The sequence below is a fragment of the Anser cygnoides genome, chromosome 1 (assembly GCF_040182565.1).
Source record: "Anser cygnoides isolate HZ-2024a breed goose chromosome 1, Taihu_goose_T2T_genome, whole genome shotgun sequence".
In the NCBI taxonomy this organism is placed as follows: Eukaryota; Metazoa; Chordata; class Aves; order Anseriformes; family Anatidae; genus Anser; species Anser cygnoides.
The window spans coordinates 198,531,044-198,550,053 of record NC_089873.1 but is presented as its reverse complement, the minus strand read 5'-3'; the positions used below and the strand labels follow the sequence as shown (position 1 = coordinate 198,550,053).

Below are 19,010 nucleotides of genomic sequence, written 5' to 3'. Positions count from 1 at the left end.
GCTCCAGCTCCCTAATCATCTTCGTGGCCCTCCTCTGGACTTGTTTTAATACAACAAACAAAACAAGAAAAATCTGTGATATAAAGATCCACAGTTTCCATATTGGCATGTTGTTTTCACCTCCCATCTCAAAGTGGCAGGTAATTTGAAACAGCATAACACAAAGTCAGGAAACAGTAAAAGAAGTCACAAGGAGCATAATTAAATTATGAAATTTATCAACATAGTATGAGCCAGTGGGGACATTCTTTTATGACAGATTAGGCTAGGAATGATTTCAGTTTAGGCTAGGGAAAATGTTAATTGACTAAATTCGGGTGATGTCCTGACTCTATTTGAATACCCAGAACACAAAAACTATTTTTTTTATTTTTTTCTACAAAAGAAAAAAGCAAAACCTTTTAAGCTCAAATGACAGAACTGTTTCAGAACGTGCCTTTTCATTCAAGGGTCTGTATTTCAGTCAGTATTTCTCAAGGAGTTCATGAAACAATGTGAAAACACTGATTTGGCCATGATTTTGAGGAAAAATAGGTTGCAATTATTACAATTGTTAGTATATGTAATACTTGCATAGTTATGATTTTTTTTAAAGAAATCTACTGTTACTTACAGACACATTATTCACTGAATAACATTATTTTGATTTGACATATTTAGATTTTCTAACTAAGCTTTAGCCCCTAAAGACATGTATGTTTAGATGTATATGCATTCTCACCCCAAATAAACATTTAAATTTTTCTACGAAAAGAAGACAAAGCTGTTTACCGTTCAGCATTTTATATATAGGTTTTTTTATTCTCATAGTTTGTAGGTTGATTTTCTTTCTGTCTCTGCATGCTGGTGTTCTCTCAGCTGTAAATCTTATATTCCCTTACTTCCATGTTCCTGCATATGCTTCTTTATTTTCTCTTGCAAAAGATATCTCTTCTCCTTTCTTTTTCTCTTTAAGTCTTAGTCGCTGGCTCTTGAATTATTTGGAGAATCTTGACTGATTTTTATAGATTTAGACTAGATTTGTCTTGCTGCCAGTGTATCCACAGCTCAGATTCTACCCATTTTTCCTCATCCAAAAATCTGAATAATACACACTTTCTTTAATGTAGCTGCTGAGTATTGCTTATCCCAGCAGCCCATCCTGTCTGACAGAACAGAGTTGTTGGCATCATATATTCTTTTCCTTCCATTCACACCATATTTCTTCTCTCTAAGACACATCAAATAAAAACCTTCTCATCTCACCTTACATAACCTGTCTCCTTCCCCCGCTCATTTCTAATTTTCTAAACTCTTGCAGTTCTCCAAACTGTCAATCACTCCACAGCAAATTCTTCATAACTCTGTTGATGGCAATGTTTATATTTTCCACATCCCTGAATGTTTTTCTCATTGTGTACCAAACATGTTGTGTTGATTAAATTAATCATTTTCCATATTAAAAGGACTGTTGAAAATTAAATGACTAAATAATTGAACCTTATGTGTTTCTACATATCTGTATTTGCGTCTGCGCACACAAATGCTTTTACTTTGCTGAGTTTTTCTTGCTGATCTTGGAAGGTCCTCAGTTGAACAGAACATATTATATGTATATTCTTTGTTATAATTGTCACAGCACTGATAAATAAATCTTTGGTCTAGGAAAATTCTCATCCTTCTTAAATCTTTCAAAACGTAAATATGAACCTGTGCTTGAGAAATATTTTTTTTCTTAAACTTGCTGTAGTGCTGCTGGTAGCCCTGAAGAGCATTTTAAAATATGTACTGGATCTGAGTAGAGCAAATCAGATGAACTGAGGCTATCTCCATCAATTACTAGCTTTACTGCTAGGCAGGTTTAAAAAGCAATCCACAGGGTTTGTTCTGTGAAAATCTCATATATGGAAAAGTGGTGATATTTCATATTTTAAACATTCCTTATTTTCCAGGTGTGATGGGGGAATATGAACCAAAAATTGAAGTCCATTTTCCTTACACAGTTACAGCAGCAAAGGGAACTACCGTTAAGATGGAGTGTTTTGCGCTTGGCAAGTAAGTCCAGATTCTTTTATAATTAGACATCATTGTTTAAGATGTGACATGCCTAATTTGTGGCTTCATTATTTTGCTGGATTTCATTTTCACAGACAGCCCTTACTGTACACTCAAAGTAACCAATTGACTAAGTAGCCACTTAAGAATTCCCTGCCCAACCATTTCTGTGAACAGCAATTCAGTTAAGTTAAAAGACTGTCAAAATGAAAAGTAGTGTTCTCACAAACAAAAAAAAAAAAAGGTTTTTACATTGAAAATTTTATCACATTCACCTATTTATTATCTGTGATAATTTTTAATCAGTAAATTCCATTTTTGTCTGCCAAAATATCATATTTGGAGAATAAATAGGATGAGTAGCTTTTTTTTTTTTTTTCCCAACTGCATTATTTTTGAAGATATATTATGAAGATAAGAGCACAAAGGTCTAAATATATTCTAGCACACTCTGTGGAACTGGCATTTCTCTAATTTCCACCTGACCTAATAGCACTACTAGAGAACAGGTGTTTCATATTCATGTCAAGTGTTTTTTTATATGTTTATTGATGAATGAGTTTAGGGACAGAAAGGTTTTAGAAATACTTCTTTGCTGTTTCATACAAATTAACTAAGGAGTGAAATGATCCCTGTATACTATTCAGATCACAGAATATAAAATGGAACTGATAACATCTTGATTTTTTTGTGGAAGTTAGTATTATTATCATTGCAAAGAGTAAGTGTGGCAAGGGTAGTGTACAGTCAGAAATAAATAGTAATTCTGTTGATTCAGAGAGTTCGTTTTTGCCTCTTTATATGTATGTAGCTTAAAAAAGGTGTTCCATCACTGACATTTCATTACAGATATATAAACAAATACAAAAAGTACATTTTTAAAAGTATATATATCATACAATTCTGTGATGTGTGTATGTTGAAAGATATCTCACTGTATTGAATTCCTTTCTATTTCTTTTTATAATGGTGTTCCTTTTGTTCATTTTTCCCCCTAGTCATACTGCTCAGTATCATTTATCCTGCTTGGTTTTCTAGTTCTTAGCTTATTAGGGCACATACAGGTTCCTCACAGGCTGGCTTGGATTAAGAAACAGTGGGAAGTTTTGGTTTTGTAAAATTAGTAGTGAAATTTCACAACTCGGTTATTCTAGGGCATGGGATACTACCCCATGGCATGGGTACTGTATCCTTCAAGTCTTCTTTCTTATTTACCTAAGTAGGAACAAAGCTTCAGAAGAAAGGAATTTTAAAGCAATACACCATTTTCCTGGGGATCACCACACCACCTTGCTCAGAAAGTCTGATTTTGCAGACCAACCTGTCAAAGCCTATCTTCACGACTTGAGAGTGGAGAAGAAAAATATATATATATATATGTATTTATAGTCATTGTTCTTTCTTTTTTTTTTTTCCTTTTCTTTCTTTTTTTATTTTTTTTTCCTTTTTGGTTCATGTTTTTCCCTTAACAGTTCCTATTTACTATCTGGATGAGATTTGTCTTTAACTTGCTTCCCTTCTTGCGTGTTTCTCCTGACAAACCAAAATTATGTGACCAACATCCAGGTAATCTCAATGACCAGGTCAGCAGAGAGTATTCATAAACAATTACAGAGAATTCTTTAAAAAAAAAAAAAAACATAAAAAATTATATCTATTTAGACCCACTGACACTGAAGGAGAGACAGGCTATAGCTCAATCAGTCCAAACAAAATGTAGGAGACTGTAGCCTACATGCAGGGGGCCATCGGGCAGTGACAGTGGGTTTTTTTTGAAAATTCATGCTCTATATAAATGTTAGCAGTAGTTGAGAAAGCAAATACAAGGGGAGAACTTGTGTAGGGTCTTATGTTTTAAGAGAAGCAAAGAAGTATTTGAAACCAATAAAAGGAGATTAGCTGAGATGCTAAAATAAGTGAGGAAGACAGCTGCTCTGTAGAGGCAGGTGGCTCCAGGCTCTCTCCTGTCAGCAATGCTAACTAGTTTTCTGCCAGGTCAGTATTGGCAACAAGGCCCTTTGAGACTCCTGGCTATGGCTGGAGCAGTAACCAACATGTTGTTTTTTCCCCCTCTTGTTGGAAGTACAGTTGCAGGCAGATTCCTACTCAACTGTCACTTTCCAACAAAGAGGAGGAAAGCCAACTGTTGTCCTTCACAATGACTGCTGACAGACAAGAAAAGCAGCTATTAATATTTTCAATCACCAGCACCTCAAGATTTAGTAACCTCTCTCAAAGAGTCACTCACTATTCAAACTGCCACAAAATAAAGGTGACAGTTGACAGGAAAAACTTCAATCAGCATATTTCTAGGTTCATATTTGGAGCTAACCTTTAACAACAAAACAAAACAAAACAAAAACACCTGATCCATCAGAGAATTTTAGGTTATCCAATAAGTTGACCTCATTTGCTGCTATTACAAGCAACTACTTTTACCATACATACTCCTTATCTTCTTTTTGCATCCATTAATCAAGCCAGCTGAATTGAAATTGCTTTCAACCTGATATGGTCATAATTACATGAATGGCATTTCAGGCCTCATTTGAAACCTGGAGGCTGAGGTGGAAGGTGGAAATGCATCAGATTCCTTGCTCATTTTTATTGCTTTCACTTCCATCCGCATCTCTTATTCCCGATAGCTTGTACAGATATTTTCTGGTTCTCCTGCCAGGGGTATTCATTACCAAATTGAATCAGCAGCTAATTTAGTTTTTATTTATCTTTCTTTTTTGATTTTTGGATTTTGGATTTGAATTTGGAGTTTTGAATTCTTATTGTAATTAAAATTATAGTTATTGCAGTCTCAAAATCAATATGCTGTTGTTTTTCTCATGCTTTAATTTAGCTGCTCTCAAGCACTGTTCTCTTCTACCTATGTAATTGTGACAATGGCAGCCATTCTAGAAAGATTTCTTGAACCAGGCATTTCAGAGATATTCCAGAGAAAGCCTAGTCTTTGGTTACAGATTAATAATTTATTAATAGTGTTTATTTAGAACTGCCAGTCACCATGGCTGTAGAAATTAAATAAACTGGAGCTGCACAGCTTTTGTCTCCAAACCAACTTAATTTCTTGACAGACAGAAATTGTCTGAAAAGGATTTTATTCTAAATCAAGCAATATATACTAATTACAAGTAAAAATATTATGTTACAAATGCCACTTATAAATATATTTGTTATTTCTAAAGAATTCAAAGTAATATAGAAGTGAAATATCTCAAAATCATGTTATTTACATTATATACAGGTAATACTGCCTAATACAGCATCACTCACTGGCTGAGAAATCACTGCATTTATCCATGATTTACTGTTGAGGTATAAGAAAAGACATAACAGACAGAAAAGTCCAAAATAAAATTTACTGTTATATATGAGTGTGCATTTTGCAGTTAAGTGATATTTAGTGTTTTGTGCTGGGTTTTTGTGCCATCCCACTTTTGTTGAAAGGTTGTTTTTATATATAGAATTACTCATATCCACAGAAAACTTGTGTTTTGATTATGTCTACATTTCATATATATCTGTAGCACACAGATTCAATTACGTTATTTTAATTAGGAACACCTGAATTTTCATTTCTTTCCTAACAAGGCAGAGGATTTTTTTTTTTTAATAAAAATAAAATAAAAAACCCTCTTGCAATAACAAAGTATTAACATCTATTTTTTGAACTTTTTGTAAGGACACAACAACATATTTTTAATTTACATAACTGCTAAATCCTGATCAAGATTTAGATTAAGTATTGTTAGATTAAATTAAAAAATAATAATAATAATAGAAAAGATCTACTTTAAATCTTACTGAATGGAGGAATTCAAAACAACTACTTTTTTTTTTTTTTATAACTGTTTTTTTTTCATAACCAGTGGTATGTTAATATTTGCTATTGAGTAATCCAATTTTCACTGATTATATCTTGTTATTTAAAAAGACAAGCAAATTTTTGCTGAAGAAAATATATAATGAGCTTATTGTTAATGAGATTCTCATTTGTAGTCCAGATACTCCTGGTTCTCTAACAAATCCATCATTCCAATGCTAACTTAAGCTTATTATGTAAATCAGAAAGACAAATCATGGCCTTATCCTTTGTGTAGGTTGTGGTAAAAAAGACATGATTTTCCCCACTAACACTCTTGCATAGATCATAGTATTCCTGCTCCAGAAACACAATTTCTCTGGCTTCTGTCGCAGCAGGCTGCCATTTGCACTTTTTCTCAAGTATTACAAAATTTGCCTCCAAGAACATTCAGAGGGAACCAGTTAATTCTTTCATTTCTTATTTCCTCTTTCCTCAAAAGGAAGAATTCTGATGACATCATTTTTCTTCCCATTAGAAAGATGTGAAAATCATAATGCTGAAAGGTAAAAGGACTTTAAAATCTGTCCTCACCACATGACATGTTCAGTGATGACATGCTTGCAGTGACCACAGTCAAAGCATTCTTCAGTTTAACAGTTCCTGGCTTTGGAGTATATTTATCTCAGAAGTACTTTTAATGTTATTATTTTGACATTGGACTTAAAATAGAGAGTTGATGGCGTTTTTTAAAAGTAAAGTGTTTATTAAAAAAATAAATAAAAATAAATTGAAAAATCACAGAATTAAGAGGTTTTCACAGCTCAGACAATGTCCAAGCTAGCATGAAGAGCTGAATGTTATGCCCCTGTTCAACAATCAAAAAGTCTTGCCCTCAGAGGAAAGTAGCTCAAGAGAGAGAAAAAAAAAAAAAAGTGTCACATATATTGCTCTTTTTCCTTTTTATTTTTTTAGATTGTATTTAGATTGTATTCTGTTTTCAGTTTCAAATAAACTGAATTTCTAAACTTTACATCTAAACACACTTTTTTCACACAGATATTTCTAATGTCAAATTGTGTCCCATGCACTCACCTTACATATACCTCACTCCTCAACCTTTTCCTCATTGTGATTTTGCCATGCAACATAACATACAAACATTCTATTTTGTTCTCCATACAAACCTCGCACATCATTGGTTTTCTGGCTTCAGCCAGGAAATAAAATACCTTTTGTATTATGATAGTGCCAAAATCCAATTTTGAATGAGTAATCATACTTTATTTCTTATTAGAACAACTTAGAGGACATGGGCTATACCTGTACTTACAGGTTTTCAATGTTTTGAATCTTCTCATTTCAAATAGGATTCCTGGGCCACACAGATAGCCAAAAGGATTGTGTGTAACAAAAGAAAGAAAAAAAATATTTATGTATCCTTTTTCCACTATGGCCATTTTTTAACCATGTAGACCAGCAGACAGAGATTTCAATCAAAAGAATCAATAGAGAACCATTCTTGCAATCATTTTTTCATACATCCCATACACTTGTTTTTCTGTATTTTTGAGAGTGTTTCATGCTTGTGCTATTTCTGTACAATAGTAACATCTACACAGTATGTCAATATTCTTTATAAATGTTATCTTAGTTCACTTTACTAATGTATAGACCATGTCCTTATTGAAAAATAATCTTAAAGAATAAAGTAGATATTGATTTCTTTTTATTACATTTGTTATGATGAGGTTGTTATGATAGAAACATTGTGCTGTTATAGACAATGTTGCTTTAATTGTAAACTCTATCGTAAACTCTACTTTGAAGAGCTTTATAAGTCAGTCATAAACATTCATCTGTAATATGGCCTGCAAGAACTCAGCTGATAGTCCATTTTAAAATTTTGCTTTTTAAAAGAGATAAAACAAAAATGAGGTAAAATTACATATATTTAAGGCACAAAACTGAATGAAATTTTATGAATTATAATCCAGGAAATATTGTAAAGTGTTCTCCTGAAATAATTCACTTTTGGAATAAATTCTGGTTTGTAAATATCCCACAGTTTTAAATCCATGGAATGTTGAATTTTATCACCTAGATTTGACTTTTTAACTGATTTTTCTAATAGTTCTTCATGCTTTAATTAAAATTGTATTATTTATTTTGTGATTATCAGTATTTTCATTATACAGTATGTACAGAAAGCTTACTGAAGATTTCACAATATGCAGACATAAATGCAAAATGTATTTGAATAGGTGAATGCAATATCTAAGCAAAGATCAGAGTGATGATATAAAATCTGTATGATCTGCTGAAGTAGATTTGACTGGAACCATGAAACATTTGCATGAAGTATCTGCAGAAGTTATTTCTGCTTGAGTCACTGATTAAGAAAATGACATAGAATAATGGCTATAAGGAAGGCTAACTTGCAAGGTGAAAAACAGCAGCTGAATATTCATAGAATCATAGAATCATGAAATGGTTTGGGTTGGAAGAAACCCTTAAAGATCATCTTCTCCACCCACCCCTGCCATAGGTAGGGACATCTTTCAATAGATGAGGTTGCTCAAAGCCCAATCCAGCCTGGCCTTAAACACTTCCTGCAACAGGGCATAAACAACTTCTCTGAGCAATCTGTTCAAGCTTATTACTATCCTCATCTTCAAAAATTTTTCTTATATCCAGTCTAAATCTATCCTCCTTCAGCTGAAAACCACTGCCCCTTGTCCTACCACTAAAGGCCTTTGTAAAGTCTCCATCCCTCTTTTGAGCCCTCTTTAGGCAAAATAAGGTCTACCCAGATAACTCTTTTCTTCAGGCTGAACAATCCCAACTCTTTCAGCCTTTCTTCACAAGAGAGGTGTTCCAGTCCTTCGATAACTTTTTGTGTCCCTCCTCTGGATGAACTCTAACAGATCCATGTCTTCCTTGTATTGACAGACCCAGAACTAGATACCGTACACCAGGTGGTGTCCCACAAGAGCAGAGTAGAGGGGGAGAATTCTCATCTTGACTTTCTGGTCATGTGCCTTTTTAGGTAGCCCAGCATGTGATCAGCTTTCTCAGCTGTAAGCACATATTGCCAACTCATATGTGACTTTTAATCTACTAGTATCCCCAAGTCATCCTCTGCAGGGCTGTTCTTAATCCATTAATTACTCAGACTCTACCGATATTGGGAATTGCCCCCAGTCCACATGCAGGACCCTGTAGTTGGCATTGTTGAGCTTCATAATGTTTGCATGGGCCCACCTCTCAAGGCTGTCTAAGTCCATCTGGTATCCCTTCCCTCTAACATATAACTCATATTTCCCTCTAACATATTAACTCATATTAACACTACTCAGCCCGCTGTCATCTGCAAACTTTCTGAAGGTTCACTCAATCCCACTGTCTATGTCAGTAATGAAGATACTAAATAGTACTGGTCCCAGCAAAGACACTCGAGGGACACCACAAATTACTAGTTTCTGCTTGGACATGAAGCCATTGACTAGAACCTTTAGGTTTTATCATCCAGCCAATTCTTTCCATCAAGCCACATCTCTACAATTTAGAGGCAAGAATGTTGAGGACTGTATCAAAGGCCTTACAGATGTCCAGATAGAATGATATCAGTAGCTCTTCCCTTGTCCACTGATGCAGTTACTACTTCTTAGAAGGTCACTGCATTAGTCAGGCATGATTTGCCCTTGGTGAAGACATGTTGGCTGTCTTTAATCACCTTCCTGTCTTCCACGTTTCAACATAACTTCCAGGATGATCTGTTTATAGAGGAAAAACATGGGAATGTAACATGGCTGTACAATGATACTAGTATTTGTGATACAAAGCAGGCTTCACTGTTTTTAGAGCCAAATATGACAATTCTGATGGCCATTTGTTTGCAATATTCCATCAGATCTTTATGGTGTGCTGGCAGTCAGAGACATAGCTCAGAAATGTTCTGCAAAGTGGAATGGCCTTTCACCCACAGGAGCTGCTCATCTTTGGACATTGTCTTTCAGAAGATTAAGCCTCCTTGTATTTTTCCATGAACATGAAACAGTCCTTGCCTCTTCCTACAATAATGGTGACACAGAGATACTTTGATATTACAGGTTACCTGAGTCTACATTCAGAACATTTGGTGCACATTAACAGGTCTCATTTCCACTGACTCCTGTGATAATAGTGCATATATTGTTATCCTCTACACAGGAACTGCTGGCAAAACAAAGTGTGAAAGGGCACGATGAATCCCTGCACTGATAAGTGAAGGATGGAGGACTGAGGAATACTAACAAGTTTTTAATATACAATTTGCAAGTGAATTGAAAGCTAATTTTGACTTGTCTTTTAAATGTATTATGGTACTCACAATTTAATGACATGCCAAGATCCCTGGTTTACATTTAATGGAACAAATCGTTCTAGATGTTATACATCAGATTCCTTGCTGGAACTAAGGATTCAAATATTCAGTGTTTTTCCTACAAATAGGAGAAATACCAGGGGAACAAAATCTAAGAATCTAAGCACTGTGAAATATTAAGCAAATCACAATGTAGAATTCCGCAGGCAGCAATTTGCCATCACCCTCAAAAAAAAATTCTTAAAATGATATCTTATTTTTCATCTACAGGTCACAGAGCTGTAAAAATATCAGTTTCCTTTTTTTAAAACATGGAAATTGTGGCACAAAGTATTAAAATAAAATGATTTGCCAATCAAGCTACAGAATAGAGAGAAAAGCTGGTATTGAAATGTATGTTTCTAAGTCCCATGCTTAGCAAGTCATGCTCCTTCATGCCTATTCACACCAATTCTCACTTTAGGAAGTAGATTTTGTTAATTCTATCAGATGCCAAATCTAGAAGCTGTGAAGTTCTAGAAGCTTCAAGTTCTCTGACAGCAAAACAATCCCAAGAGGGAAATTAACATACACAGTAGAACATCATTTGTCAGTATTATAGATAGGGATGTCATTACCTCTGGAGATAAATTTGTGATGACAGGAAGGAACCGTTTTGAATGTGAATATGGCATCTTCAAGCTCAGTTTGTTTATTTAAGACAGAAACAGATCCAGTATTTGTTTCCTTCCATAGTACATGTTGTTTATGTCAAATAAATCTATGACTTTCATCAATTTAAAGTTCATTTTTACTTCATACTGAAAAAGAATTTATGTCATAAGGTGCTAGAGTAGGATTGGATTTTGTTCCTCTTTTTTCAAGCTAGATTGATTTCTACCCTTCTTTGAGTAGATTTGCTGTTGCATAGACTTTATAATGCTGTTACAAGTATTGCAATCATTCATAGTAATGTAATAAACTTTCTTTGTTAAATCTCAGGTAGCACTCCCAGGTCTCTTTCTTTCTCAGTCTGACTAAATGCTTCATACTTACATCTGGAAATTTAGAGTTAATTGCTTTCATCGTATGACATAGGGAAATTTGAAAAAATCAGCCCTGGCAAACTGCAAGTCCCCATCAGTAAGACATAAATCCTGAAGAAGCAATATTACCAGTCCCCTATCTTTCTCTCTGAGCACTGTCAAAGAAAACTTGTAAATGTAACTGAAAACTTTGGCAATTTAGATGGTTTTGATTTAGGTTTAAAGATGCAGGAGAATTTTTTCAGATGCTTACTTGTAACTTCTACACAGAGAAATCTGCCTCCTTCCGTTTCCATTCTGAACTTACTATCCAGAAGTGCATATGCAGGCTTTCTCTGTGTGTCAAAACTGAGATGATCAAAAGGAAAAGAAAAAAAAAATCTTGCAATCATCAATAGTAGTTCCTCGTAATTACAATTGCCATTACTTGTTCAGGATTTCCCGTAAAGAAATAAATGCATATATTATTACGTGGTACAAAACCTTAAACCCAGCGCTTTCAGAAATCATCTATCTTCACTGTGTTCACAATCTTCACACTCCATTGCTGATCAGCAGATTCAAAGCCATTTTACACACCCTGGATTCTAGATTTACATGTGATGTTCCCGTGTCATAATTGGTGGTAGACTTGTTGTTTCTGCAAGGCAATGAAAGGCAAGGCAAGATTCATGTTTCAGTCCTCTGGAAATGATCTTTATACACACACTTTCTATACCTGTAAAGATGAGTTTAGAAATCCTATATTAATGTGCAAGCTACAGAAATTCTGCCTGACCAAAGTTTGGAGAAGAGAAAAATAACATGAAAATCTGTTATGAAGTAGATTTATATGGGTTAAGAAAACAGTGCTTTTGTGGTACTGTGACTCTGAGAATCCATATAAACCCCTGTCAAAAACGTGTTAGCTTTTTAGGCAAAATTTCTACCTTAAAGTATTTGTGTAATCTAACTAAATTTGTGGAATTTTTGTGTGTTATCTCCCATACTCACACAGCAGATGTCATATATGTCTTTTGCTTTTCAATTTGCTTCAGACTCTCTTCTCAACAGCTGTGCCCAGGTCACAGGCTTGTGACATTTTAAGTGTTGCTTTGTCTTTAATAGTTTTTAGTAGAATGTTCACTTCAGAGTGCCTCCAGCCAGCAAACTGAGGTGGGGAATGATACGGAGACTAGGGAAAAAAAAAAAAAAAAAAAAAAAGAGTCACTGGATGGCTGAGGAAAAAAACTGAGCTTACTTTTGTCCTTATTTAAAAACTATAGTAGCTCAATACCTCATCCATTCTACAATATAACACATTATTTGCTAATGATAAAATATAGCATGGAATTTTGCAAAGTGACCAACCCTGAATGCATGGCAGGAGACATTCAACATTTTTCCATTAAATTTGTCATTATCTATCTTTGCTGTTGTGATTTCATTAAGAGTAAATAGCATTATCTAACTTTTAAATAAAGAGATGAAATATTATGGAATAACTTTTTCCCTTTAACTCACTAGTTGCAAAACCAACTCAGCCTGTTGTGAGTAACATCTGTACCAGATTATCATTGTTCTTATGAACAACTTGAATTTAAGAACTTGGAAACTTCTTTGGAATCACCAGAAGCGCCAAGTATCTTATCTTACTTGAGCTACCAAGCAGTTAGGAATCAAGTCTGAGCTACCAGTTTAGACTGAGAAAATAGTAGAGAAAAGCCTTTGGAATATAATTCATCATGGTTAAAGAATCATTATGGATAATGAATCACTAGACACAGGACTGTTATAGATGTTAGAGATGTTCTACCATGTTAGCACTCAGAGTGTGAAGAAGATGACTTGGAGCTGGACATACAGTCAGGCAAAGGCATTCTGACCTTGTTCTGTGCTGTAAGGACCAAGTCTGGAATAGGGGGAAAGTGTTAAAAAAATCCGTGTTAATATACAACACTGACACATGTATCAGACCTAATCTAAACCATTAGACCTTTTAGCAAAATCATGGAATTGTGTAGAACTGACTTGCAAACCTCACCTTTTTTCTCCTCACTGGCTCCAAATTCATTGTCGTTTTCTTCCATTTTTGTTCTTAAGTCAACAATACTCACAGATACGTGAGTATCTTTTAATAACCAAATGAAAGCAAAAGTTATTATCTTGTATAGAATAATGAGATAGTCTCCTACATCTCATCTGACCAAAATAGGCTAATATACAATGATCTAAAGGTAAAATTGTGTGAATGGTTGATGTTTATTTCTGGAAAGTGTCTTATGGAGAGAATTTCACGATTCTCCTCGACATTTTAATCCTACATAATTAGTCTGTAATAATTAAAAGATATTTAACACAGTTGCAAGGCTGGAGGGCATAAGGACAAAGGGTTCTTTTCTAATTTCATATGCATAGGCATGCAGAGATTTTAAGATATACTGTGATGTGAACCTGTGGGTTCAAAGACACAACTCAGAATAGTGATGTATGGTAAAGATAAATAGTGTGGAAAGGAATTGAAATTACAGTAGAAAATAAACTATTTCAAAAGAGCATATCAATTTGTACCAACCAAAAGTAGAAAAAACTAAACAATGCAGTCTTATTTAATATACAGCTGAAAAATTAGGAGCTCAGATTAACAGAAAAGGTATTTTAAAATTCAAAAATGACTCTCATTTCCATCTCAACCCTTTTCTGAAAGAAATACATGCTTTATAGATCCAAATACTTTTTTTTTTATTATTATTATTTAGGATGAAATTGCAAAACAAACAACTGTATAAAATTGCTTCTGTTTTTCAAAGCATTTCTATTTCCAAATAAACTTATGAAGAACTACCAACAAATTCAATAGCATTAATTGTAAATAATAGAATCATAGAACGGTTTGGGTTGGAAGAGACCTTTAAAGATTATCTAATTCCAACCCCCCTGCCATAGGCCAGCACACCTTCCACTGGACCAGGTTGCTCAAAGCCTCATCCATCCTGACATTGAACACTTCCAGCAACAGGGTATCCACAGGTTCTCTGGGCAATCTGTTCCTGTGCCTCACCACCCTCACAGTAAATAATTTCTTCCTTATATATAACCTAAATCTCTCGTCTTTTAGTTTAAAACCATTACTCCTTGTCCTATCACTTCACTACTGACAAAAGTGTCTCTGAGGGACACAGTACCTGAACATTTTGTCTCCTTCTCTGGAGATATTAAAGACCCATCTGGATGACTACCTGTGCAACCTGCTCTAGGGAACCTTCTTTGGCAGGGGGGTTGGACATCATGATCTCTGGAGGTCCCTTCCAAAACCCTACAATTCTGTGATTCTGTGATTCTGTGAACACTGTACTCCAGGTGGGATCTCCAAAGACCAGAGTAGAGAGGGAGAATCATCTCCCTTGACATGCGTCTTTTGGTGCAGCCTAGGGTACAGTTGGCTTTCTGGGCTGCAAGTGCACATTGCCTGCTCAAACTGAGCTTCTTGTCAACACCCCCAAGTCAGAGAGAATGAGTAGCTCCTCAGAGCTACTCTCAATTCATTCTCCGCCCAACCTGTACTTATGCTGGGATTGCCCCAGCCCAGATGCAGGACCTTGCACTTGGCCTTGTTGAACCTCATGAAGTTTGCCCAGGCCCACCTCTCAAGCCTGTCAAGTTTCCTCTGAATGGAATCCCTTCCCTACAGCATGCTGACTGCAACACACAGCTTCGTGTCATCGACAAACTTGCTGAGGGTGCACTTGATCCCAATGTCTATGTCACCAACAAAGATGTTAAATAGTGCCAGTCCCAATACCAACCCCTGAGGAACACCACTTGTCACTGATCGCTACTTAGGACACAGAGACGTTGACTGCAACTCTTTGAGTGAGACCATCCAGCCAATTCCTTACCCACCAAGTGGTCCATCCATCAAATCCACGTCTTTCCAATTTAGAAAAAAAAAAAAAAGGACATCATGCAGGACAGTGTCAAATGCTTTGCACAAGTCCAGGTAGATGACGTCAGTTGCTCTTCCCCTATCCACCAATGCTGTAACCCTATTGTAGAAGGCCACTAGATTTCTCAGGCACAATCTGCCTTCCCTTAGTGAAGCCATGTTGACTGTCACCAATCACCTCCTTATTTTCTATATGCCTTAGAATAGTTTCCAGAAGGATCTGCTCTATGATCTTGCCAGGCACAGAGGTGAGACTGACTGGCCTGTAGTTCCCTGGATCTTCCTTTTTACACTTTTTAAAAACATGTGCTATGTTTTCCCTGTTCCAGTCAGTGCAAACTTCACTGGACTGCCATGACTTCTCAAATATGATGGATAGTGGTTTAGCAACTTCATCTGCTGTTTCCCTCAGGACCCATGGATGTATCTCATCAGGTCCCACGGACTTGTGCACTTTCAGGTTCCTTAGCATGTCTTGAACCTGATCTTCTCCTGCACTGTGTTGTTCATCATTCTCCCAGTCCCTGCCTTTGCCTTCTGGGGCCCGGGCTTTTCCCAGGCTACAGCTCTTGTCAGTGAAGACTGAGGCAAAAAAGTCATTGAGTACCTCAGCTCCATATCCCAGGTGACCAGGTCTCTCATTTCCTTCTGGAGAGGGCCCACAGTTTCCTTAGTCTTTCCTTTCATCTCTGGGGTAACTATAGAAAAAGCTTTTCTTATTGCTCTTGATGTCCCTGGCCAAATTTAATTCTAACATGGCTTTGTCTTTCCTAACCCGATCCCTGGCTGCTTAGACAATTTCTCTGTTTTCATCTCAGGCTAATATATTTTTCCTTCAAATACATAGTGCTGAAATTTAACTCTTATAATCTCTTCTAAATATAAATGCAAAACTATAACTTATGTTTTCTTCAAATTCAAAGTGAACAAACCCACAATGTAATGACTATCACATTTAAAAGTGACCTCTTTGAACTTTTATTTCAGCTCAAATTAATAAGAGGTTTAATGATGACACTTCTGAATTAGGTAGGTTTTTTGTTTGTTTGCTTTTTTTTTTTTTTCCTCGGTGATTCTAAGGTTTACCAGCACTATTCAACTGATTGTTTCTAAAAGTGAGGAGAACCTTCTCTTTGAACTCAACTGAAACTTGCATAAAGATATTTATTGGAGTTAAATTTGAGCACTGTTATAATAAAAAACTAAGTAATATTCCCCCAAAATATCTGCTTAGTCCAAAATAAAAATGGGATATAACAATTATAAGATTTACCAATTATGCATATTATGTTGAACTCATATTAATGTTAGAGTTACTTCTATTACTCTATTTTTTAAGGATGAACAATATGTGTATATGTAAGCTTTTATGCTAGATTTTATGAGTTTTCTAGAACAGTCACAATTTTATTATTTCACATCCTTACTCAGATATATTTCATTCTTTCATTTCCCTCTCACACAAGTCACAAAGGAGAAATAGGTATAGATATATTTTTATTTCAGATGTAAAATTCATACCTCACTTGTGAGTTATGCAAGGAAAATAAGAAGCTTCATTAAACAGAGCTACAAGTTGTCTGTGAATAGTGATTTGCAGTTTGGGAGTACTTTCATTTGAAATCATTAAATCTACACAGCTAAAGTAATTTTATCTCTTTGAAAAACTCCACTTACTATCTTACACTGATGAAGAAAATAGAGATTTATTTTTTCTAAATATATTTCTTAATGACCCAGAGAACATCATTTGCTCTGTATTTGCATGTTATACACACTTACTTTCTGTAGTATACAGTAAAGCAAATTTCAAAAAATAGAAATAAACACAATTTAAAGGGAATTTTCTAAATACATGAATTTCAGAGTTAACGCTTTGTAGATAAATGAGCCAGCAATCATGGTTTATAACGTCCTCATTGTTTCTTGGAAATATACAACATGGAAAATCACATTTATCAGTTCTATTCAGCTACACCAGTTTCCTTCCAAGATAATAGAGTAAATGCTTGTTGTTTTGTTGTTGTTGTTGTTGTTTGTTTGTTTGTTTGGTCACTTATTTTATTGCAGGAAGGACGGAAGAGCAAGTACGTGAATATGGGCAACAAACATGGCAACATTATGGTGCCAAACAGAGTGTACCTGCCCACTTATATCATTTATAAAACTGAGTAATTGAGAAGTATTGCACTGTACAAGCACAATGTATTTCTACTGTGGACCGGTGTTGTGATCAATAATAATTAGTTAAACACTTACCTGGCTAGAGTTGCTGTTTTGCAGCCAGTAGTCATGACATAACTATATATAGAAAGAGGATAAGCATGTAAGTAATTTACACTTAAATCTGATCCCAAAACAACAGAGTTATGAAATCTCCATAAAATCATTCAAGAAAGAGTGTAAATTAGAGTTTCAAAGTGAAGTGTGGAATTAGAGATAAAATATGATAGCTAATAAATGGGAAAAATATAAACTAATGTTGTTTCTTGTGCTACTTCTAACATATACAAATAGCTATCAAAGTATAGCAAATCAAAATATCTTGCTGAGGAAGTAACAGGAATATTATAAGTGGTAATGGTAAAGACAGTTGCTTTTATTAGTGTACCACAGACAGAAATAAATAACCTATTTATTCTTAGTATTTAGAATGGAAAAGTATGAAGTACTTATGTCAGATAAAAATAAAAAATTGTTTTAATGTTCTAATTGAAAACACCATAAAACAACTTCTGAAAAGTTGTATAAAACAAACTTTATAGATTATACCCAAATGTACTACACAGAAGAGTCCTCAAGCCAAACAGGACACCAAATTTTGAAACCAGCTTGTGAGAAAGTATTTTAAGATTAATAATGCATGCTACCAAGCAGCTATGGTGCTAGAATAGGAACAAGAATAAAAGAGAGCTCATATGATCCATACATATCTGTAAAAAGACATAAATGATTAGTGCTGAAGAAAAAGAGATCAGTCTGTTTCTTTTACTAAGAAAAAAAAACAAAACAACAACAACAATAAAAACTTCATTTCCATACGTTATCTATTCTATGGGGAAGAGACCATTTCACAGGAATAGAAAGGTACTTTAGGGATTAAGTCACAGACATGAATCCACACTCATTCGAAATAAAGTATCTTTTGTCAGGTTAAATAATCAAGTTATCAACAAACTGATAAGGAAAACAATGATTCTCTATTTCTGAAATATCCCAATAAACAGTGGATACCATTGCAGACATTGTACATTAATCAATACAAAAATTTTGTGCTTATAGGCTCAATGAGATTCAATGATTTGTGACATTCAGGAAATACTAACCTCTGAGCTCCAATCACAAGTCTATGAATTTTCCAAATCTCTTTAAAGCACTTGAATTTGGAGCTGCTTGGCTGAGAACTTAAGCCCAGCTTCAATTACTGACAACCTATTTTTTTTCTGGCTGAATAATAGCTAGAGCCTTATACATCAGTAGTTGCCATATCTGTATTTGTTGTGTCTCAAACAGGACACCCTTAAATAATGCGACAGGTGGTGTTGTTTTGTTCTGTTCTGTTTTGCTGCAGCTTCATACAACTACAGAAAATTCCATCAGTGGAATCCAGCAAATGATGGTAGAAATGAATAGATAATTTAAATTTCGATCTCTGCTATGAACTGCATATCCCCATCTACCACAAAATCCAACTGTTTACATCTAACTTTAGACTTGATAGCAATTAAAATAAATCCAAAATATTTTTATGAGAAAAATTCAGCATGTAACAGTTGATTTTCCTTTTATGATGTCCTCCTAGCTTCTTTTAGAATACCTGAAGTAGTCTAGTTCTCAGTTCGCAAT

The 19,010-nt window shown here is 34.9% G+C and overlaps 1 protein-coding gene across 4 annotated transcripts in view; it reads left to right on the top strand.

Annotated features, from left to right (window-relative positions):
• Nucleotides 1-19,010, top strand: part of CNTN5 (contactin 5) — a 682,193-nt gene that overhangs the window by 516,363 nt on the left and 146,820 nt on the right. For all 4 annotated transcript variants that reach the window (XM_066989851.1, XM_066989852.1, XM_066989850.1 and 1 more), the window contains one exon: nt 1,932-2,034. In XM_066989851.1, the coding sequence (XP_066845952.1) occupies nt 1,932-2,034 (103 nt within the window). The remainder of the gene's footprint in view (nt 1-1,931; nt 2,035-19,010) is intronic.